The following is a 25,591-nucleotide window of genomic DNA, read 5'->3' on the forward strand; positions in this document are numbered from 1 at the left end:
CTCCTCAGACTCAGACTCCTCAGGCTCCTCAGACTCAGACTCCTCAGGTAACTCAGACTCCTCAGGCGACTCAGACTCAGACTCCTCAGGCTCCTCAGGCTCCTCAGACTCCTCAGGCTCCTCAGGCTCCTCAGACTCCTCAGACTCAGACTCCTCAGACTCAGACTCCTCCGGCTCCTCTGACTCAGACTCCTCCGGCGACTCAGACTCAGACTCCTCAGGCGACTCAGACTCCTCAGGTAACTCAGACTCCTCAGACTCAGGCTCCTCAGACTCCTCAGACTCAGACTCCTCAGGCTCCTCAGACTCAGACTCCTCCGGCTCCTCAGACTCAGACTCCTCAAGCTCCTCAGGCGACTCAGGCGACTCAGACTCCTCAGGCTCCTCAGACTCCTCAGGTAACTCAGACTCCTCAGGCTCCTCAGACTCAGGCGACTCAGACTCAGACTCCTCAGACTCAGACTCCTCAGGCTCCTCAGACTCCTCAGACTCAGACTCCTCCGGCTCCTCTGACTCAGACTCCTCCGGCGACTCAGACTCAGACTCCTCAGGCGACTCAGACTCCTCAGGTAACTCAGACTCCTCAGACTCCTCAGACTCAGACTCCTCAGGCTCCTCAGACTCAGACTCCTCCGGCTCCTCAGACTCAGACTCCTCAAGCTCCTCAGGCGACTCAGGCGACTCAGGCTCCTCAGACTCCTCAGGTAACTCAGACTCCTCAGGCTCCTCAGACTCAGGCGACTCAGACTCAGGCTCCTCAGGCTCCTCAGACTCCTCAGACTCAGACTCCTCAGACTCAGACTCCTCCGGCTCCTCTGACTCAGACTCCTCCGGCGACTCAGACTCAGACTCCTCAGGCGACTCAGACTCAGACTCCTCAGGCGACTCAGACTCCTCAGGCGACTCAGACTCAGACTCCTCCGGCTCCTCAGACTCAGACTCCTCAAGCTCCTCAGACTCCTCAGGCGACTCAGACTCCTCAGGTAACTCAGACTCCTCAGACTCAGGCAACTCAGACTCAGACTCCTCAGGCGACTCAGACTCCTCAGGCGACTCAGATTCAGACTCCTCCGGCTCCTCAGACTCAGACTCCTCAAGCTCCTCAGACTCCTCAGGCGACTCAGACTCCTCAGGTAACTCAGACTCCTCAGACTCAGGCGACTCAGACTCAGACTCCTCAGGCTCCTCAGACTCAGACTCCTCAGGCTCCTCAGACTCAGGCTCCTCAGACTCAGACTCCTCCGGCTCCTCAGACTCAGACTCCTCCGGCGACTCAGACTCCTCAGGCGACTCAGACTCCTCAGGCTCCTCAGACTCCTCAGGTAACTCAGACTCCTCAGGTAACTCAGACTCCTCAGGCTCCTCAGACTCCTCCGGCTCCTCAGACTCAGACTCCTCCGGCGACTCAGACTCCTCAGGCTCCTCAGACTCCTCAGACTCCTCAGACTCCTCAGGCTCCTCAGGCTCCTCAGACTCCTCAGGCGACTCAGACTCCTCCGGCTCCTCAGACTCAGACTCCTCAGGTGACTCAGACTCCTCAGACTCAGGCGACTCAGACTCCTCAGACTCAGACTCAGACTCCTCAGGCTCCTCAGACTCAGGCGACTCAGACTCCTCAGACTCAGGCTCATCAGACTCCTCAGGCGACTCAGACTCAGACTCCTCAGGCTCCTCAGACTCCTCAGGCTCCTCAGGCGACTCAGACTCCTCAGACTCAGGCTCATCAGACTCCTCAGGCGACTCAGACTCCTCAGGCTCCTCAGGCGACTCAGACTCCTCAGACTCAGACTCCTCAGGCGACTCAGACTCCTCAGACTCAGGCTCATCAGACTCCTCAGGCGACTCAGACTCAGGCTCATCAGACTCCTCAGGCGACTCAGACTCCTCAGGCTCCTCAGACTCAGACTCAGGCTCCTCAGGCGACTCAGACTCCTCAGACTCAGGCTCTACAGACTCCTCAGGCGACTCAGACTCAGGCTCATCAGACTCCTCAGGCGACTCAGACTCAGACTCCTCAGGCTCCTCAGACTCAGACTCAGGCTCCTCAGGCGACTCAGACTCCTCAGGCTCCTCAGACTCCTCAGGTAACTCAGACTCCTCAGGCTCCTCAGACTCAGGCGACTCAGACTCAGACTCCTCAGACTCAGACTCCTCAGGCTCCTCAGACTCCTCAGACTCAGACTCCTCAGACTCAGACTCCTCCGGCTCCTCTGACTCAGACTCCTCCGGCGACTCAGACTCAGACTCCTCAGGCGACTCAGACTCCTCAGGTAACTCAGACTCCTCAGACTCAGACTCCTCAGGCTCCTCAGACTCAGACTCCTCCGGCTCCTCAGACTCAGACTCCTCAAGCTCCTCAGGCGACTCAGGCGACTCAGGCTCCTCAGACTCCTCAGGTAACTCAGACTCCTCAGGCTCCTCAGACTCAGGCGACTCAGACTCAGGCTCCTCAGGCTCCTCAGGCTCCTCAGACTCCTCAGACTCAGACTCCTCAGACTCAGACTCCTCCGGCTCCTCTGACTCAGACTCCTCCGGCGACTCAGACTCAGACTCCTCAGGCGACTCAGACTCAGACTCCTCAGGCGACTCAGACTCCTCAGGCGACTCAGACTCAGACTCCTCCGGCTCCTCTGACTCAGACTCCTCCGGCGACTCAGACTCAGACTCCTCAGGCGACTCAGACTCAGACTCCTCAGGCGACTCAGACTCCTCCGGCGACTCAGACTCAGACTCCTCAAGCTCCTCAGACTCCTCAGGCGACTCAGACTCCTCAGGTAACTCAGACTCCTCAGACTCAGGCGACTCAGACTCAGACTCCTCAGGCTCCTCAGACTCAGACTCCTCAGGCTCCTCAGACTCAGGCTCCTCAGACTCAGACTCCTCCGGCTCCTCAGACTCAGACTCCTCCGGCGACTCAGACTCCTCAGGCGACTCAGACTCCTCAGGCTCCTCAGACTCCTCAGGTAACTCAGACTCCTCAGGTAACTCAGACTCCTCAGGCTCCTCAGACTCCTCCGGCTCCTCAGACTCAGACTCCTCCGGCGACTCAGACTCCTCAGGCTCCTCAGACTCCTCAGGCTCCTCAGACTCCTCAGGTAACTCAGACTCCTCAGGTAACTCAGACTCCTCAGACTCAGGCTCCTCAGACTCAGGCTCCTCAGACTTCTCAGGCTCCTCAGACTCAGGCTCCTCAGGCTCCCCAGACTCCTCAGACTCCTCAGGTAACTCAGACTCCTCAGACTCAGGCTCCTCAGACTCAGGCTCCTCAGACTCCTCAGACTCCTCAGGCTCCTCAGACTCAGACTCCTCAGGCTCCTCAGACTCAGACTCCTCAGGCTCCTCAGACTCAGACTCCTCAGGCTCCTCAGACTCAGACTCCTCAGGTAACTCAGACTCCTCAGGCGACTCAGACTCAGACTCCTCAGGCTCCTCAGGCTCCTCAGACTCCTCAGGCTCCTCAGGCTCCTCAGACTCCTCAGACTCAGACTCCTCAGACTCAGACTCCTCCGGCTCCTCTGACTCAGACTCCTCCGGCGACTCAGACTCAGACTCCTCAGGCGACTCAGACTCCTCAGGTAACTCAGACTCCTCAGACTCAGGCTCCTCAGACTCCTCAGACTCAGACTCCTCAGGCTCCTCAGACTCAGACTCCTCCGGCTCCTCAGACTCAGACTCCTCAAGCTCCTCAGGCGACTCAGGCGACTCAGACTCCTCAGGCTCCTCAGACTCCTCAGGTAACTCAGACTCCTCAGGCTCCTCAGACTCAGGCGACTCAGACTCAGACTCCTCAGACTCAGACTCCTCAGGCTCCTCAGACTCCTCAGACTCAGACTCCTCCGGCTCCTCTGACTCAGACTCCTCCGGCGACTCAGACTCAGACTCCTCAGGCGACTCAGACTCCTCAGGTAACTCAGACTCCTCAGACTCCTCAGACTCAGACTCCTCAGGCTCCTCAGACTCAGACTCCTCCGGCTCCTCAGACTCAGACTCCTCAAGCTCCTCAGGCGACTCAGGCGACTCAGGCTCCTCAGACTCCTCAGGTAACTCAGACTCCTCAGGCTCCTCAGACTCAGGCGACTCAGACTCAGGCTCCTCAGGCTCCTCAGACTCCTCAGACTCAGACTCCTCAGACTCAGACTCCTCCGGCTCCTCTGACTCAGACTCCTCCGGCGACTCAGACTCAGACTCCTCAGGCGACTCAGACTCAGACTCCTCAGGCGACTCAGACTCCTCAGGCGACTCAGACTCAGACTCCTCCGGCTCCTCAGACTCAGACTCCTCAAGCTCCTCAGACTCCTCAGGCGACTCAGACTCCTCAGGTAACTCAGACTCCTCAGACTCAGGCAACTCAGACTCAGACTCCTCAGGCGACTCAGACTCCTCAGGCGACTCAGATTCAGACTCCTCCGGCTCCTCAGACTCAGACTCCTCAAGCTCCTCAGACTCCTCAGGCGACTCAGACTCCTCAGGTAACTCAGACTCCTCAGACTCAGGCGACTCAGACTCAGACTCCTCAGGCTCCTCAGACTCAGACTCCTCAGGCTCCTCAGACTCAGGCTCCTCAGACTCAGACTCCTCCGGCTCCTCAGACTCAGACTCCTCCGGCGACTCAGACTCCTCAGGCGACTCAGACTCCTCAGGCTCCTCAGACTCCTCAGGTAACTCAGACTCCTCAGGTAACTCAGACTCCTCAGGCTCCTCAGACTCCTCCGGCTCCTCAGACTCAGACTCCTCCGGCGACTCAGACTCCTCAGGCTCCTCAGACTCCTCAGACTCCTCAGACTCCTCAGGCTCCTCAGGCTCCTCAGACTCCTCAGGCGACTCAGACTCCTCCGGCTCCTCAGACTCAGACTCCTCAGGTGACTCAGACTCCTCAGACTCAGGCGACTCAGACTCCTCAGACTCAGACTCAGACTCCTCAGGCTCCTCAGACTCAGGCGACTCAGACTCCTCAGACTCAGGCTCATCAGACTCCTCAGGCGACTCAGACTCAGACTCCTCAGGCTCCTCAGACTCCTCAGGCTCCTCAGGCGACTCAGACTCCTCAGACTCAGGCTCATCAGACTCCTCAGGCGACTCAGACTCCTCAGGCTCCTCAGGCGACTCAGACTCCTCAGACTCAGACTCCTCAGGCGACTCAGACTCCTCAGACTCAGGCTCATCAGACTCCTCAGGCGACTCAGACTCAGGCTCATCAGACTCCTCAGGCGACTCAGACTCCTCAGGCTCCTCAGACTCAGACTCAGGCTCCTCAGGCGACTCAGACTCCTCAGACTCAGGCTCTACAGACTCCTCAGGCGACTCAGACTCAGGCTCATCAGACTCCTCAGGCGACTCAGACTCAGACTCCTCAGGCTCCTCAGACTCAGACTCAGGCTCCTCAGGCGACTCAGACTCCTCAGGCTCCTCAGACTCCTCAGGTAACTCAGACTCCTCAGGCTCCTCAGACTCAGGCGACTCAGACTCAGACTCCTCAGACTCAGACTCCTCAGGCTCCTCAGACTCCTCAGACTCAGACTCCTCAGACTCAGACTCCTCCGGCTCCTCTGACTCAGACTCCTCCGGCGACTCAGACTCAGACTCCTCAGGCGACTCAGACTCCTCAGGTAACTCAGACTCCTCAGACTCAGACTCCTCAGGCTCCTCAGACTCAGACTCCTCCGGCTCCTCAGACTCAGACTCCTCAAGCTCCTCAGGCGACTCAGGCGACTCAGGCTCCTCAGACTCCTCAGGTAACTCAGACTCCTCAGGCTCCTCAGACTCAGGCGACTCAGACTCAGGCTCCTCAGGCTCCTCAGGCTCCTCAGACTCCTCAGACTCAGACTCCTCAGACTCAGACTCCTCCGGCTCCTCTGACTCAGACTCCTCCGGCGACTCAGACTCAGACTCCTCAGGCGACTCAGACTCAGACTCCTCAGGCGACTCAGACTCCTCAGGCGACTCAGACTCAGACTCCTCCGGCTCCTCTGACTCAGACTCCTCCGGCGACTCAGACTCAGACTCCTCAGGCGACTCAGACTCAGACTCCTCAGGCGACTCAGACTCCTCCGGCGACTCAGACTCAGACTCCTCAAGCTCCTCAGACTCCTCAGGCGACTCAGACTCCTCAGGTAACTCAGACTCCTCAGACTCAGGCGACTCAGACTCAGACTCCTCAGGCTCCTCAGACTCAGACTCCTCAGGCTCCTCAGACTCAGGCTCCTCAGACTCAGACTCCTCCGGCTCCTCAGACTCAGACTCCTCCGGCGACTCAGACTCCTCAGGCGACTCAGACTCCTCAGGCTCCTCAGACTCCTCAGGTAACTCAGACTCCTCAGGTAACTCAGACTCCTCAGGCTCCTCAGACTCCTCCGGCTCCTCAGACTCAGACTCCTCCGGCGACTCAGACTCCTCAGGCTCCTCAGACTCCTCAGGCTCCTCAGACTCCTCAGGTAACTCAGACTCCTCAGGCTCCTCAGACTCCTCAGGCTCCTCAGGCTCCTCAGACTCCTCAGGCGACTCAGACTCCTCCGGCGACTCAGACTCAGACTCCTCAGGTGACTCAGACTCCTCAGACTCAGGCGACTCAGACTCCTCAGACTCAGACTCCTCAGGCTCCTCAGACTCAGGCGACTCAGACTCCTCAGGCTCATCAGACTCCTCAGGCGACTCAGACTCAGACTCCTCAGGCTCCTCAGACTCCTCAGGCTCCTCAGGCGACTCAGACTCCTCAGACCCAGGCTCATCAGACTCCTCAGGCGACTCAGACTCAGGCTCATCAGACTCCTCAGGCGACTCAGACTCCTCAGGCTCCTCAGACTCAGACTCAGGCTCCTCAGGCGACTCAGACTCCTCAGACTCAGGCTCTACAGACTCCTCAGGCGACTCAGACTCAGGCTCATCAGACTCCTCAGGCGACTCAGACTCCTCAGGCTCCTCAGACTCAGACTCAGGCTCCTCAGGCGACTCAGACTCCTCAGACTCAGGCTCTACAGACTCCTCAGGCGACTCAGACTCAGGCTCATCAGACTCCTCAGGCGACTCAGACTCAGACTCCTCAGGCTCCTCAGACTCAGACTCAGGCTCCTCAGGCGACTCAGACTCCTCAGGCTCAGGCTCATCAGACTCAGTCTCCTCAGACTCAGGCTCCTCAGGCGACTCAGACTCCTCAGACTCAGACTCCTCAGACTCAAACTTTAAATGAATTTAGTGTGATATATATATTTTGAAAGTGATGAATTTAATCATTTCTGGAGGTTTTTGTCATTTATCTCATTCTCACTTTTTGACCGCTAGAGTTGATGAACAAGACCTTCCCTTCTTTTCCCTTCCCTTCTTTTCCTGTTCCTTCCCTTCTTTTCCCTTCCCTTCCCTTCCCTTCTTTTCCCTTTTCTTCTTTTCCCTTTTATTTTCCCTTCTTTTCTCTTCCCTTCTTTTCCCTATTCTTATTTTTCCTTTCCTTCCCTTTGCCTCTCTTCCCTTCCCTTCTTTTCCCGTTCCTTCCCTTCTTTTGTCTTCCCTTCCCTTCTTTTGTCTTCCCTTCCCTTCTTTTCCCTCCCCTTCTTTTCCCGTTCCTTCCCTTCTTTTGTCTTCACTTCCCTTCTTTTCCCTCCCCTTCTTTTCCTGTTCTTTCCCTTTCCTTCTTTTCCCTTCCCCTCCCCTCCCCCGTGCCACCAGCCAAGGACTTGTCAGTTTTGTCCCTCTGCTGTTGCCGTAGAAAGCCCAGCACCGAGTGTCGCTGGCTTCGGACTCGCCGTCCATGAATGTTTATCACCCCCGAGCGCCCCGTCTAAGCACGTGCCTAAAGGGTCAGCGGGTCACCCGACAACCGCGGTGACCTTTTCACGCCCGCTCTACACTGCAAATGTTCCGGAACAATGCCACTTGAAGAGGATTTGTTCTATTTTGATTGTATTTGACAATCCTTCACTTTCACCACATTTTATGTTGCAGCTTTATTCCAAACTGGACTACATTCCTTTTTCTCCTCAAAATTCTACACACAATATGTGAAAGGTTTTCTTTTCTTGATTGCAAATGAATGAAAAAGAAAGTAAATAATCACATGTACATACAAAGGTGCGTCAACAAAGTAGTTAGCAAATGCTGTGGATACTTATTTACTTAAGTTTTTCATTTTTAATAAACCTGCAAAAAAAATCATTAAATACCTTTTCACAGTTTCTGCAGAATTTTGGTAACAAAAACAAATGTATTCCATTTTGGAATAAGGCTGTGGCGTAACAAACTGCAAAATACTGTGCTGTATAAATAATACAAATGTAATAATTGAATAAATGTTTTGATTGACGGACACAAAGTGGTCACATGTTGTGGCTGCACTCTGCCTAGCGACAGCTCGCCCATGGACGGAGTCCTGGACGGAGTCCTGGACGGAAAGGAAGAGGCGGGTTTGTTGGCAACTCAATTTAAAAACTGCAAAATTAAATTGTAAAAAAATGTATTTGCTTTAAGACCATTTTATTTTATTGGGAATAACCAAATAACCAAACATTTGATTTGATTGAAGAATTATTTGTAATTTGTGGATATTTATTTAATCATGACTAATTTGATTCGATGATTTGTGGTCATTTATTTATATATTTTGTATTTATGTTCCACATAGGATGTCACGTACTTAGAAACACTGCAATCTGTTCCAGCTTCCAACCTTTAACTTCACAGGTAAGTCACATTTTAAACATTTTTAAGCTATCGCAAAACATTTAAAAGTTAAGTTTTTGTTGTTGTTTTGCACTCCAGCGTGCGTCCTGTACTCCTGCTTCCGGAAAGTATTCACAGCGCCTCACTTTTTCCACATTTTATGTCAGTCTTCTTCCAAAATTGAATATATTCTATTTTTGTCCTCAAAATTCCACACACAAGACCCCATAATGATCATGTGAAAAGGTTTTTTTTTTAATGTTGCAACTTGAGGCTGTAATTCCAACAAAGTGTTGAGCAAAGGCTGTGAATATTTATGAACATGTCAGTTTTTTTTATTTTTAATACATTTGCAAAAAAAGAAGAACTCTTCACATTGTCATCATGAGGTCTTGAGTGTAGAATTGTTGAGGACAAAAATGAATATATTCCGTGGATTAAGGCTGTAACGTAAGAAAATGGAATAAATGAAGCGCTGTGAATACTTTCCAGATGCACTCTGCTTTGTTGTTGATGTAACTAAGGCTGAAACGACGCGTCGACATAGTCAACGTCATCGGTTACGTAAATACGTCGACGCCGTTTTTGTGCGTCGGCGCGTCGCATATTTACGTCACACTACTTTACTGTCATGGCGGAGCGCAAAGCAGACGATGCGAGCGAGGGGAAAAAAGCACGCCAAAAGTCGTCAAAAGTGTGGGAGTATTTCAATAAACGGCCTAATAATGTTGTTGTATGCACACTGTGTCGAGCGGAAATGGCCTATCATAGCAGCACAACGGCTATGAACGAACATTTGAAAAGAAAACCCCCGACAGCGTTCTTGCCATCACCATCAACAAGTCAATCGTCCGCGTGCGTATACGTTGTCATTATTACACAAAAACATGAATTTGGCATTCCTGTTCAGTGTTTACAAAGACGCGCTCCTCTTTAACGCTGTGGAGAGGCGGCAGCGGCGAGGCGGGGCGCGCCAGGAGCGACGCCGCAATCGTGCCCAGGTGCGCGATCCGCACAGTTGGAAGAGAAAAGACTTTGTGTAAAATTAAAAGATTGTAAACCTGGCAAAGCCGTCTGGCGTTCAGTCTGTCGGTCCTGAAAGAACCCCACGGCACAAGACGTGTCACAAACGCTAACGTTAATTAGTTGTGCAAATAACTTTTACAACATTAACAGTTACATATACTATGTACAAACCAACAATTAACTTTCACTTTAATCATACTATCATTGTTGTGTTATTAAGCAAAATAAGCAATACTTTTACTTTTGTTGAAATGTTTACACTGTACACTTTTTTGTATTGGATGTTTAGCTTTATTTTTGCACATTTTAGCAAATAAGCAATACTTTTACTTTTGTTGAAATGTTTACACTTGTTACAGAATATTTCCGTTTTGCACTTTTTTGTATTGGATGTTTATCTTTATTTTTGCACATTTTAAAGCAAAATAAGCAATACTTTTACTTTTGAAATGCTTATACTATTCCAGAATATTAAGATTTGCACTGGATGTTTACTTTTATATTTGCACATTAAAAAGCAAATAAGCTACTTTTAATTTTGTTAAATGTTAAAAGTTTTAAATGTTTACATTGTTACAGAATATTTTGTCATGTTGTTGTCAATGTTGACTGAGTGGCCATACTTTTTTTTTTGTAAATAAAAGCCATGCCTTTTGAAAAAACTGGCCTACATTTATTTTTTCCTCTTCATTTTAAATATTTAAAAAAATCGGTAAAAGGAAAAATAATCTATAGATTAATCGAAAAAATAATCTATAGATTAACCGATTAATCGAAAAAATAATCTATAGATTAATCGATAGAAAAATAATCGTTAGCTGCAGCCCTAGATGTAACCATGTTGTACTGAGCAGCCAGGACACGTGACAGGATTTGTAAAAAAAAAAAAAAATATATGTGTTATATATATATATATATATATATATATATATATATATAAGTTTCAGAAGTCAAAAGAGGATTCTAAGCACGGAAGAACACTAACAAGATGGTAAGTTCCATTTCCTGTTCTGGGGGGAAGCTAAAGAAAAAGCCAAAACAACATTAAAAATGGCGTCTCCTAATGAGGTGTGCAAGTTGACGTCTTCATGAATTAGTGCAGCGTGAAAAATGTCTCGCTGAGTAATTAGTCACTAATGAAGACCACTGCTTTCATGCTGTCGTCACGGCGACGCTTCCTTTCCCTCCTCAGCCAGTCGCAAGCAAGGTGTGTGTGTGTGTGTGTGTGTGAGAGAGAGAGAGAAGTATAGTGTGTGAGAAGGGATTGGCCTGTCCCTAATGTTGTGCCCTAATCTTACCCAATGGTAACTAGTAACATAGTAACCAATCCTGGATATTCTTATACGTAAACCAAGCAATCATCATTGATGTTTCTGTACAGTTTGTCCCTTCCCGTGGACTTGCTTCCATTGTTCACTTCATTTTGAATGAAAAACACTAGTGTTTACCACTGGATGATCAAAAGGTGTAGTTGTTGGCAGGTGTGGCAAAGAGACGGATCAAGATCTGAACACACATTGTCAGTCAGGAAAAACAGAAAATATTTTTTTATATTTTTACAAAGATGAAAAAGATGAATTTCAGACTAAAAGCTCATGCCTGATTATATTATATTTGATTCTACATCAGAGATTGTTCTCCCCTTTTCTAAAACCACCAGTCCTGTGCTAACATGCTAATGCTACACCACTCTGAAGGGATCATTTTTTATGACTGCTTTCATCTACAATAATTGTTATTTTCTATGACTGCTTCATCTACAATAATTATTTTTTTATGACTGTTTCATCTACAATCATTATTTTTTATGACTGTTTCATCTACAATCATTATTTTTTATGACTGCTAAATCTACAATAATTATTTTTTATGACTGTTTCATCTACAATAATTATTTTTTATGACTGCTACATCTACAATCATTATTTTCTATGACTGCTACATCTACAATAATTATTTTTTATGACTGCTACATCTACAATAATGATTTTTTATGACTGCTACATCTACAATAATTATTTTTTATGACTGCTACATCTACAATAATTATTTTTTATGACTGCTACATCTACAATAATTATTTTTTTGACTGTTTCATCTACAATAATTGTTATTTTTTATGACTGCTACATCTACAATAAAATTTTTTATGACTGTTTCATCTACAATAATTATTTTTTATGACTGCTACATCTACAATAATTATTTTTTATGACTGCTACATCTACAATAATTATTTTTTATGACTGCTACATCTACAATAATTATTTTTTAATGACTGCTACATCTACAATAATTTTTTTTTTTGACTGTTTCATCTACAATAATTATTTTTTTATGACTGCTACATCTACAATATTTATTTTTTATGACTGCTACATCTACAATAATTATTTTTTAATGACTGCTACATCTACAATAATTTTTTTTTTTGACTGTTTCATCTACAATAATTGTTATTTTTTTATGACTGCTACATCTACAATATTTTTTTTGACTGTTTCATTTCCAATAATTATTTTTTTATGACTGCTACATCTACAATATTTTTTTTGACTGTTTCATTTCCAATAATTGTTATTTTTTTATGACTGCTACATCTACAATAATTATTTTTTTTGACTGTTTCATCTACAATAATTGTTATTTTTTTATGACTGCTACATCCACAATAAAAAAATTTTTATGACTGTTTTATCTACAATAATTATTTTTTTTGACTGTTTCATCTACAATAATTGTAATTTTTTATGACTGCTACATCTACAATAATTTTTTTTGACTGTTTCATCTACAATAATTATTTTTTATGACTGCTACATCTACAATAATTTTTTTTTGACTCTTTCATCTACAATAATTGCTGTTTTTTATGACTGCTACATCTTCAATAATTATTTGTTTATGACTGCTACATCTACAATAATTATTTTTTTATGACTGTTTTATCTACAATAAAATTTTTTTGACTGTTTCATCTACAATAATTTTTTTTTATGACTGCTACATCTACAATAATTTTTTTTTATGACTGTTTTATCTACAATAATTATTTTTTTTGACTGTTTCATCTACAATAATTACTTTTTATGACTGCTACATCTACAATAATGATTTTTTATGACTGCTACATCTACAATAATTATATTTTTTGACTGTTTCATCTACAATAATTGTTATTTTTTTATGACTGCTACATCTACAATATTTTTTTTGACTGTTTCATTTCCAATAATTGTTATTTTTTTATGACTGCTACATCTACAATATTTTTTTTGACTGTTTCATTTCCAATAATTGTTATTTTTTTATGACTGCTACATCTACAATAATTATTTTTTTTGACTGTTTCATCTACAATAATTATTTTTTTATGACTGCTACATCCACAATAAAAAAAAATTTATGACTGTTTTATCTACAATAATTATTTTTTTTGACTGTTTCATCTACAATAATTGTAATTTTTTATGACTGCTACATCTACAATAATTTTTTTTGACTGTTTCATCTACAATAATTATTTTTTATGACTGCTACATCTACAATAATTTTTTTTTGACTCTTTCATCTACAATAATTGCTGTTTTTTATGACTGCTACATCTTCAATAATTATTTGTTTATGACTGCTACATCTACAATAATTATTTTTTTATGACTGTTTTATCTACAATAAAAAATTTTTGACTGTTTCATCTACAATAATTTTTTTTTATGACTGCTACATCTACAATAATTTTTTTTTATGACTGTTTTATCTACAATAATTATTTTTTTTGACTGTTTCATCTACAATAATTACTTTTTATGACTGCTACATCTACAATAATGATTTTTTATGACTGCTACATCTACAATAATTATTTTTTTTGACTGTTTCATCTACAATAATTGTTATTTTTTTATGACTGCTACATCTACAATATTTTTTTCGACTGTTTCATTTCCAATAATTATTTTTTTATGACTGCTACATCTACAATAATTATTTTTTTTGACTGTTTCATCTACAATAATTGTTATTTTTTTATGACTGCTACATCTACAATAATTATTTTTTTATGACTGTTTTATCTACAATAATTATTTTTTTTGACTGTTTCATCTACAATAATTGTAATTTTATTATGACTGCTACATCTACAATAATTTTTTTTGACTGTTTCATTTCCAATAATTATTTTTTATGACTGCTACATCTACAATAATTTTTTTTTGACTCTTTCATCTACAATAATTATTTTTTTATGACTGCTACATCTACAGTCATTTTTTTGACTGTTTCATCTACAATCTTCAAAATCTTCCCCTGTGGGCGCCCCCACCCTCCATGCTACATCTCTTTAAAAATATTTTTGTACACTTGAAATATGTCTACTACTTTTACTACGTAGATGCATTTTTATTTACGTTCTTTGCAGTCTAAGATTTTCCGCCCGCCCTCAAACTCTCCCCCCACGGGTGCCCCCCCCCACCCCCTCCCCCATGCTACATCACTTTAAAATTGTGTTAGTACATTTTTAATAGACGACTAATTGAACTGTATGCATTTTTATTTGCAGTCTAAGATGTTCCACCCACCCTCAAACTCTGCTCCTTTCTTCTTTTCACTTAAGAGATGTTTCATTACTCTCACGTTCATTACACTTTTTTTCTTTTTTACCACCAAAGGGAATGTTTGATTCTGAAAATGAAGTGAAAGTGTGCGCTGGATCCATAAAAAGTCCTAATGAGGTGGAGGACAAGACGTGTGGTGGAGGACACAAACATTCAACCACTTCTTCTCACATCACATCACATCAGTGTGTGAATGTGTGTGTGAATGTGTGTGTAAATGTGTGTGTGAATGTGTGTGTGAATGTGTGTGTAAATGTGGAAGTAGTGTCAAAGCGCTTTGAGTACCTTGAAGGTAGAAAAGTGCTATACAAGTATAACCCATTTATTTATTTATTTATTTATCCAACCTCATGTGGAGTGGCATGAAGACACGTGTGTGTGTGCGTGTGCGTGCGTGCGTGCGTGCGTGCGTGCGTGCGTGCGTGCGATCGATCGATCGATCAAAGATGGTTAAGTTAATTGGAGATTAGTTTTGTAAGGAGTAAACTAAATTTTCCACAAACACGCGCACACAAACACACACACACAGAGAGAGAGCATAAATATGTCATCCCCACATGTTCACATATCAAAGATTCATCATCTTTTATCATTCATTCATCCTGTTTACTTATGTAGTCATCATGTGTTCACATCATAGTCATCATGTGTTCATGTATTCACATCATAGTCATCATGTGTTCACATCATAGTCATCATGTGTTCACATCATAGTCATCATGTATTCATGTGTTCACATCATAGTCATCATGTATTCATGTGTTTACATCATAGTCATCATGTGTTCACATCATAGTCATCATGTATTCATGTGTTCACATCATAGTCATCATGTGTTCACATCATAGTCATCATGTATTCATGTGTTCACATCATAGTCATCATGTGTTCATGTGTTTACATCATAGTCATCATGTGTTCACATCATAGTCATCATGTATTCATGTGTTCACATCATAGTCATCATGTGTTCACATCATAGTCATCATGTATTCATGTGTTTACATCATAGTCATCATGTATTCATGTGTTCACATCATAGTCATCATGTGTTCACATCATAGTCATCATGTGTTCATGTGTTTACATCATAGTCATCATGTGTTCATGTGTTCACATCATAGTCATCATGTGTTCACATCATAGTCATCATGTGTTCATGTGTTTACATCATAGTCATCATGTGTTCATGTGTTCACATCATAGTCATCATAGTCATCATGTGTTCACATCATAGTCATCATGTGTTCATGTGTTTACATCATAGTCATCATGTGTTCATGTGTTCACATCATAGTCATCATGTGTTCACATCATAGTCATCATGTGTTCACATCATAGTCATCATGTGTTCACATCATAGTCATCATGTATTCATGTGTTCACATCATAGTCATCATGTGTACACATCATAGTCATCATGTGTTCACATCATAGTCATCATGTGTTCATGTGTTTACATCATAGTCATCATGTGTTCACATCATAGTAATCATGTATTCATGTGTTCACATCATGTATTCATGTGTTTACATCATAGTCATCATGTGTTCACATCATAGTCATCATGTATTCATGTGTTTACATCATAGTCATCATGTGTTCACATCATAGTCATCATGTATTCATGTGTTCACATCATAGTCATCATGTGTACACATCATAGTCATCATGTGTTCACATCATAGTCATCATGTGTTCATGTGTTTACATCATAGTCATCATGTGTTCACATCATAGTCATCATGTATTCATGTGTTCACATCATGTATTCATGTGTTTACATCATAGTCATCATGTGTTCACATCATAGTCATCATGTATTCATGTGTTTACATCATAGTCATCATGTGTTCACATCATAGTCATCATGTATTCATGTATTCACATCATAGTCATCATGTATTCATGTGTTCACATCATAGTCATCATGTATTCATGTGTTCACATCACACACCCTCAACATGTTCTCCAACATTTCTATGCTGATGATCAATATTACATATTTCAACTCTTGCAGCATCGTGTTTGTGTGTGCGTGTGTGTGTGTGTGTGTGTGTGCGTGTGTGTGCATGAATGTTTGTGTGTGTGCATGAATGTGTGTGTGTGTGTCTCTGTGCGTGTGTCTGTGCATGTATGTGTGTGTCTGTGCATGTATGTGTGTGTCTGTGGATGTGTGTGTGTGTCTGTGCATTAATGTGTGTGTCTCTGTCCGTGTGTCTGTGCATGTATGTGTGTCTGTGCATGTATGTGTGTGTGTGTGTGTGTCTGTGCATGTATGTGTGTGTGCATGGGTGTGTGTGTGTGTCTGTGCATGTATGTATGTGTGTGTGTGTGTGTGTGTGTCTGTGCATGTATGTGTGTGTGCATGGGTGTGTGTGTGTGTCTGTGCATGTATGTGTGTGTGTGTGTGTGTCGGTGCATTTGTGTGTTTGTGCACGTGTGTTTGTGTGCATGTGTGTGATGTTTAAAGTGCACAACTCAGCAAAGTGTCGCATGTTGATAAATGAGCAGCCTTGGGCTCTGAGGGCAGGTTGTGTGTGTGTGTGTGTGTGTGTGTGTGTGTGTGTGTGTGTGTGTGTGTGTGTGTGTGTGTGTGTGTGTGTGTGTGTGTGTGTGTGTGTGTGTGTGTGTGTGTGTGTGTGAGTGTGTGTGTGTGTGTGTGTGTGTGTGTGTGTGTGTGTGTGTGTGTGTGTGTGCAACCATAACTTCACTAGCAATGTTAGCACTTTGACGTCATCCCAGACGTGTGACTAAAACTTTGATTAGTGCACAAATGGTCCGTCATAGTGTAGATAGTTGAGTTAGTGTAGATAGTTGAGTTAGTGTAGATAGTTGAGTTAGTTTCCTCCAACTTGTGTCACAACTTAGTGCTACTGACACTTTGCTTTGGAACCACTTCCTGTCCTGGTGCTCTTGTTTTGTCACTGTTTCCTGTTTGCTCTCTGTGTTCTGCAGCACTTTTACTTTCTCTCCCATGTCCTGTCAGCACACCTGTACCTGCACCTGTACCTGTACCCTCAGTGCACCTGTACCTGTACCTGTACCTGTACCTGTACCTGCACCTGTACCTGTACCTGTACCTGCACCTGTACCTGTTTGTCCCTCCCTCAGTTCACCTGTGTGTCCCTCCCTCAAACAAATATTAATACAAAAATACTACTACAAGTACCACTAATAATAATGCAATTAGTTTTTGTATCGCTAAAGTTAAATATTAATAAAAAATATTACTACTAGTACCACCACTAATAATAATAATAATAATGCAAGTAGTTTTTGTATAGCCAGAGTTAAACAAATATTGATAAAAAATACTCTGTTTTTGCATTGAGCGAAGTCTGCCTAGCAACAGGCGATAAATAAACGTAAGCAAGACAAAGAATGACATTGCAGCATCTCGCTAAGTAAACAATACTAGTACAGCTGGAGTTAAACAAATATTAATAAAAAAAATACTACTACTAGTACCACCAATAATAAAAATGCAATTAGTTTTTGTATCGCTAAAGTTAAATATTAATAAAAAATATTACTACTAGTACCACTACTAATAATAATAATGCAATTAGTTTTTGTATCGCTAAAGTTAAATATTAATAAAAAATATTACTACTAGTACCACCCCTAATAATAATGCAAGTAGTTTTTGTATAGCTAGAGTTAACCAACTATTGATAAAAAATACTCTGATGTTTTTGCATTGAGCGAAGTCTGCCTAGCAACAGGCGATAAATAAACGTAAGCAAGACAAAGAATGACATTGCAGCATCTCACTAAGTAAACAATACTAGTACAGCTGGAGTTAAACAAATATTAATAAAATAAATACTACTACTAGTACCACCAATAATAAAAATGCAATTAGTTTTTGTATCGCTAAAGTTAAATATTAATAAAAAATATTACTACTAGTACCACCACTAATAATAATAATGCAATTAGTTTTTGTATCGCTAAAGTTAAATATTAATAAAAAATACTACTACTAGTACCACCACTAATAATAATAATGCAAGTAGTTTTTGTATCGCTAAAGTTAAATATTAATAAAAAATATTACTACTAGTACCACCACTAATAATAATAATGCAATTAGTTTTTGTATCGCTAAAGTTAAATATTAATAAAATAAATACTACTACTAGTACCACCACTAATAATAATAATGCAATTAGTTTTTATATCGCTAAAGTTAAATATTAATAAAACATATTACTACTAGTACCACCACTAATAATAATAATGCAATTAGTTTTTGTATCGCTAAAGTTAAATATTAATAAAAAATATTACTACTAGTACCACCACTAATAATAATGATAATAATGCAAGTAGTTTTTGTATAGCCAGAGTTAAACAAATATTGATAAAAAATACTCTGTTTTTGCATTGAGCGAAGTCTGCCTAGCAACAGGCGATAAATAAACGTAAGCAAGACAAAGAATGACATTGCAGCATCTCACTAAGTAAACAATACTAGTACAGCTGGAGTTAAACAAATATTAATAAAAAAAAGTACTACTACTAGTACCACCGATAATAAAAATGCAATTAGTTTTTGTATCGCTAAAGTTAAATATTAATAAAAAAATATTACTACTAGTACCACCACTAATAATAATAATGCAAGTAGTTTTTGTATCGCTAAAGTTAAATATTAATAAAAAATACTACTACTAGTACCACCACTAATAATAATAATGCAATTAGTTTTTGTATCGCTAAAGTTAAATATTAATAAAAAATATTACTACTAGTACCACCACTAATAATAATAATGCAATTAGTTTTTATATCGCTAAAGTTAAATATTAATAGAAAATATTACTACTAGTACCACCACTAATAATAATAATGCAATTAGTTTTTATATCGCTAAAGTTAAATATTAATAAAACATATTACTACTAGTACCACCACTAATAATAATAATGCAATTAGTTTTTGTATCGCTAAAGTTAAATATTAATAAAAAATATTACTACTAGTACCACCACTAATAATAATGATAATAATGCAAGTAGTTTTTGTATAGCCAGAGTTAAACAAATATTGATAAAAAATACTCTGTTTTTGCATTGAGCGAAGTCTGCCTAGCAACAGGCGATAAATAAACGTAAGCAAGACAAAGAATGACATTGCAGCATCTCGCTAAGTAAACAATACTAGTACAGCTGGAGTTAAACAAATATTAATAAAAAAAATACTACTACTAGTACCACCAATAATAAAAATGCAATTAGTTTTTGTATCGCTAAAGTTAAATATTAATAAAAAATATTACTACTAGTACCACCACTAATAATAATAATAATGCAAGTAGTTTTTGTATAGCTAGAGTTAAACAACTATTGATAAAAAATACTCTGATGTTTTTGCATTGAGCGAAGTCTGCCTAGCAACAGGCGGTAAATAAACGTAAGCAAGACAAAGAATGACATTGCAGCATCTCACTAAGTAAACAATACTAGTACAGCTGGAGTTAAACAAATATTAATTAAAAAAATACTTCTACTAGTACCACCAATAATAAAAATGCAATTAGTTTTTGTATTGCTAAAGTTAAATATTAATAAAAAAAAATATTACTACTAGTACCACCACTAATAATAATGCAATTAGTTTTTGTATCGCTAAAGTTAAATATTAATAAAAAATATTACTACTAGTACCACCACTAATAATAATGCAATTAGTTTTTGTATTGCTAAAGTTAAATATTAATAAAAAAAAATATTACTACTAGTACCACCACTAATAATAATGCAATTAGTTTTTGTATCGCTAAAGTTAAATATTAATAAAAAATATTACTACTAGCACCACCACTAATAATAATGATGATAATGCAAGTAGTTTTTGTATAGCCAGAGTTAAACAAATATTGATAAAAAATACTGTGATGTTTTTGCATTGACCGAAGTCTGCCTAGCAACAGGCGATAAATAAACGTAAGCAAGACAAAGAATGACATTGCAGCATCTCACTAAGTAAACAATACTAGTACAGCTGGAGTTAAACAAATATTAATTAAAAAAAATACTACTACTAGTACCACCAATAATAAAAATGCAATTAGTTTTTGTATCGCTAAAGTTAAATATTAATAAAAAATACTACTACTAGTACCACCACTAATAATAATAATGCAATTAGTTTTTGTATCGCTAAAGTTAAATATTAATAAAAAATATTACTACTAGTACCACCACTAATAATAATAATAATGCAATTAGTTTTTGTATTGCTAAAGTTAAATATTAATAAAAAATATTACTACTAGTACCACCACTAATAACAATAATGCAATTAGTTTTTGTATCGCTAAAGTTAAATATTAATAAAAAATATTACTACTAGTACCACCACTAATAATAATAATGCAATTAGTTTTTGTATCGCTAAAGTTAAATATTAATAAAAAATACTACTACTAGTACCACCACTAATAATAATAATGCAATTAGTTTTTGTATCGCTAAAGTTAAATATTAATAAAAAATATTACTACTAGTACCACCACTAATAATAATAATAATAATGCAAGTAGTTTTTGTATAGCCAGAGTTAAACAACTATTGATAAAAAATACTCTGTTTTTGCATTGAGCGAAGTCTGCCTAGCAACAGGCGATAAATAAACGTAAGCAAGACAAAGAATGACATTGCAGCATCTCGCTAAGTAAACAATACTAGTACAGCTGGAGTTAAACAAATATTAATTAAAAAAAATACTTCTACTAGTACCACTAATAATAAAAATGCAATTAGTTTTTGTATCGCTAAAGTTAAATATTAATAAAAAATACTACTACTAGTACCACCACTAATAATAATAATGCAATTAGTTTTTGTATCGCTAAAGTTAAATATTAATAAAAAATATTACTACTAGTACCACCACTAATAATAATAATGCAATTAGTTTTTGTATCGCTAAAGTTAAATATTAATAAAAAATATTACTACTAGTACCACCACTAATAATAATGATAATAATGCAAGTAGTTTTTGTATAGCTAGAGTTAAACAACTATTGATAAAAAATACTCTGTTTTTGCATTGAGCGAAGTCTGCCTAGCAACAGGCGGTAAATAAACGTAAGCAAGACAAAGAATGACATTGCAGCATCTCGCTAAGTAAACAATACTAGTACAGCTGGAGTTAAACAAATATTAATAAAAAAAATACTACTACTAGTACCACCAATAATAAAAATGCAATTAGTTTTTGTATCGCTAAAGTTAAATATTAATAAAAAATATTACTACTAGTACCACCACTAATAATAATAATAATGCAAGTAGTTTTTGTATAGCTAGAGTTAAACAACTATTGATAAAAAATACTCTGATGTTTTTGCATTGAGCGAAGTCTGCCTAGCAACAGGCGGTAAATAAACGTAAGCAAGACAAAGAATGACATTGCAGCATCTCACTAAGTAAACAATACTAGTACAGCTGGAGTTAAACAAATATTAATAAAAAAAATACTACTACTAGTACCACCAATAATGAAAATGCAATTAGTTTTTGTATCGCTAAAGTTAAATATTAATAAAAAAATATTACTACTAGTACCACCACTAATAATAATGATAATAATGCAAGTAGTTTTTGTATAGCCAGAGTTAAACAAATATTGATAACAAATACTCTGCTGTTTTTGCATTGAGCGAAGTCTGCCTAGCAACAGGCCGTAACAAAGCAGCTTCTGACTACGCTTGAACTTTAGTCAGGTTGAATAATTGCGTACGTTTGTGCATTTGAAGACAGTACAACAATAAAGTGAGAGCGACAAGAGTCGGTAAGCTAATTTATTCTTGTCAACTGTATTCTTTGGGTTATTTTGCACAGCGACTGTGTTGGAGTGGAAGTCGACTGACGCTCCACCAAGTGAAACTAATGCAATATTCATTAGCTCGTATTATTATTAATGATTCCATCTTGAAGAAGCGCCTGTGCCATACTAATGTTGTTCCATACTTTCACTTCCATGTGCCATACTAATGTTGTTCCATACTTTCACTTCCATGTGCCATACTAATGTTGTTCCATACTTTCACTTCCATGTGCCATACTAATGTTGTTCCATACTTTCACTTCCATGTGCCATACTAATGTTGTTCCATACTTTCACTTCCATGTGCCATACTAATGTTGTTCCATACTTTCACTTCCATGTGCCATACTAATGTTGTTCCATACTTTCACTTCCATGTGCCATACTAATGTTGTTCCATACTTTCACTTCCATGTGCCATACTAATGTTGTTCCATACTTTCACTTCCATGTGCCATACTAATGTTGTTCCATACTTTCACTTCCATGTGCCATACTAATGTTGTTCCATACTTTCACTTCCATGTGCCATACTAATGTTGTCCCATACTTTCACTTCCATGTGCCATACTAATGTTGTTCCATACTTTCACTTCCGTGTGCCATACTAATGTTGTTCCATACTTTCACTTCCATGTGCCATACTAATGTTGTTCCATACTTTCACTTCCATGTGCCATACTAATGTTGTTCCATACTTTCACTTCCATGTGCCATACTAATGTTGTTCCATACTTTCACTTCCATGTGCCATACTAATGTTGTTCCATACTTTCACTTCCATGTGCCATACTAATGTTGTTCCGTACTTTCACTTCCATGTGCCATACTAATGTTGTTCCATACTTTCACTTCCGTGTGCCATACTAATGTTGTTCCATACTTTCACTTCCATGTGCCATACTAATGTTGTTCCATACTTTCACTTCCATGTGCCATACTAATGTTGTTCCATACTTTCACTTCCATGTGCCATACTAATGTTGTTCTATACTTTCACTTCCATGTGTCATACTAATGTTGTTCCATACTTTCACTTTCATGTGCCATACTAATGTTGTTCCATACTTTCACTTCCATGCTTGTAATGAAGTAGAAGTATTTAAAGATGCAGTACATGCTTGTAATGAAGTAGAAGTATTTAAAGATGCAGTACATGCTTGTAATGAAGTATAAGTATTTAAAGATGCAGTACATGCTTGTAATGAAGTATAAGTATTTAAAGATGCAGTACATGCTTGTAATGAAGTAGAAGTATTTAAAGATGCAGTACATGCTTGTAATGAAGTAGAAGTATTTAAAGATGCAGTACATGCTTTTGGCCTTTGGGGGCAACAGACCAAAACGTACATTTTTCACTTGATATTGTTTGTTATTGCCGAGAATTCTTTAGACTGTCTTCAGTTGAAAAATGACATATTTGTTTCATGTAAAACACTATCCATAATACTAGTGGTACTAGTCGTAGTATTTTTTATTAATATTAATAACAATGCAAGTAGTTTTTGTTTAGCTAGAGTCAAATAAATATTAATAGAAAATACTAGTACCACTAATAATAATAATAATGCAAGTAGTTTTTCTGTAGCTAGAGTTAAACAAGTATAAATACAACTACTGCTACTTGTACCACTAATAATAATAATGCGAGTAGTTTTTCTGTAGCTAGAGTTAAACAAGTATAAATACAACTACTGCTACTTGTACCATTAATAATAATAATGCAAGTAGTTTTTGTATGGCTGTAATTAAACAAACATTAATTTAAAAAAATACTACTACTAGTACCACTAACTATAATAATAATAATGGAAGTAATTTTTGTATAGCTATAATTAAACATTAATTAAAAAAAATACTACTACTAGTACCACTAACTATAATAATAATAATGCAAGTAGTTTTTGTATAGCTATAATTAAACAAACATTAATTTAAAAAAATACTACTACTAGTACCACTGATAATAATAATAATAATAATAATAATAATAATGCAAGTAGTTTTTGTGTAGTTTGAGTTCAACACATATTAATAAAAATACTACTATTAGTACCACCACTAATATTATGAACAATGCAAGTAGCTTTTGTATAGCTAGAGTTAAACAAATATTAATACAAAAATACTACTACTAGTACCACTAATAATAATAATAATAATAATAATGTAAGTAGTTTTTGTATAGCTATAATTAAAAAAACATTAATTTAAAAAATACTACTACTAGTACCACTAATAATAATAATAATAATAATGCAAGTAGTTTTTCTGTAGCTAGAGTTAAACAAGTATAAATACAACTACTGCTACTTGTACCACTAATAATAATAATGCAAGTAGTTTTTGTATAGCTATAATTAAACAAACATTAATTAAAAAAATACTACTACTAGTACCACTAACTATAATAATAATAATAATAATAATGCAAGTAGTTTTTGTATAGCTATAATTAAACAAACATTAATTTAAAAAATACTACTACTAGTACCACTAACCATAATAATAATAATGGAAGTAATTTTTGTATAGCTATAATTAAACAAACATAAATAAAAAAAAAATAAAAAAAATACTACTAGTATCACCAATAATAATAATAATGCAAATAGTTTTTGTGTAGCTTGAGTTAAACATATTCATTTAATAGAAAAATACTACTACTACTAGTACCGCTAATAATAACAATGCAAGTAGTTTTTGTATAGCTAGAGTTAAACAAATATTAATAAATAATACTATTACTAGTACCACTAATTGCAATAATAATTATAATGCAAGTAGTTTTTGTGTAGCTATAATTAAACAAAGATTACATTTAAAAAAAAAAAATTCTACTACCACTAATAATAATAATAATAATAATAATGCAAGTAGTTTTTGTATAGCTATAATTAAACAAACATTACATTTAAAAAAAAATACTACTACCACTAATAATAATAATACTAATAATAATGCAAGTAGTTTTTGTATAGCTAGAGTTAAACAAGTATAAATACAACTACTGCTACTTGTACCACTAATAATAAAAATGTATATCTATAATTAAACGAACATTAATTAATACAATACTACTACTACTAGCACCACTAACTATAATAATAATAATGGAAGAAGTTTTTGTATAGCTATAATTAAACAAACATTACATTTAAAAAAATATACTACTATCACTAATAATAATAATACAAGTAGTTTTTGTATAGATAGAGTTAAACAACTATGAATGAAAAATACTGCTACTAGTACCACTAATAATAATAATAATGCAAGTAGTTTTTGTGTAGCTTGAGTTAAACATATTCATTAAAAAAAAATAGTACTACTAGTACCACTGATAATAATAATAATAATAATAATGCAAGTAGTTTTTGTGTAGCTTGAGTTAAACATATTCATTAAAAAAAAATAGTACTACTAGTACCACTGATAATAATAATAATAATAATG

The 25,591-nt window shown here is 38.9% G+C and overlaps 1 protein-coding gene across 1 annotated transcript in view; it reads right to left on the bottom strand.

Moving 5' to 3' along the window:
- Positions 1 to 4,132: 4,132 nt before the first annotated feature.
- The window catches only part of LOC140679970 (uncharacterized), a 40,970-nt gene continuing 19,511 nt past the window's right edge, over positions 4,133 to 25,591 (bottom strand). Inside the window, exons 2-5 of the mRNA XM_072916460.1 lie at positions 6,811 to 7,143; positions 6,280 to 6,516; positions 4,553 to 4,818; positions 4,133 to 4,151 (exon numbers count right to left, since the gene is read on the bottom strand). Of these exons, the coding sequence (XP_072772561.1) occupies positions 4,133 to 4,151; positions 4,553 to 4,818; positions 6,280 to 6,516; positions 6,811 to 7,143 (855 nt within the window). The remainder of the gene's footprint in view (positions 4,152 to 4,552; positions 4,819 to 6,279; positions 6,517 to 6,810; positions 7,144 to 25,591) is intronic.

This window comes from Nerophis lumbriciformis, linkage group LG27 (genome assembly GCF_033978685.3).
Source record: "Nerophis lumbriciformis linkage group LG27, RoL_Nlum_v2.1, whole genome shotgun sequence".
Taxonomy (NCBI): Eukaryota; Metazoa; Chordata; class Actinopteri; order Syngnathiformes; family Syngnathidae; genus Nerophis; species Nerophis lumbriciformis.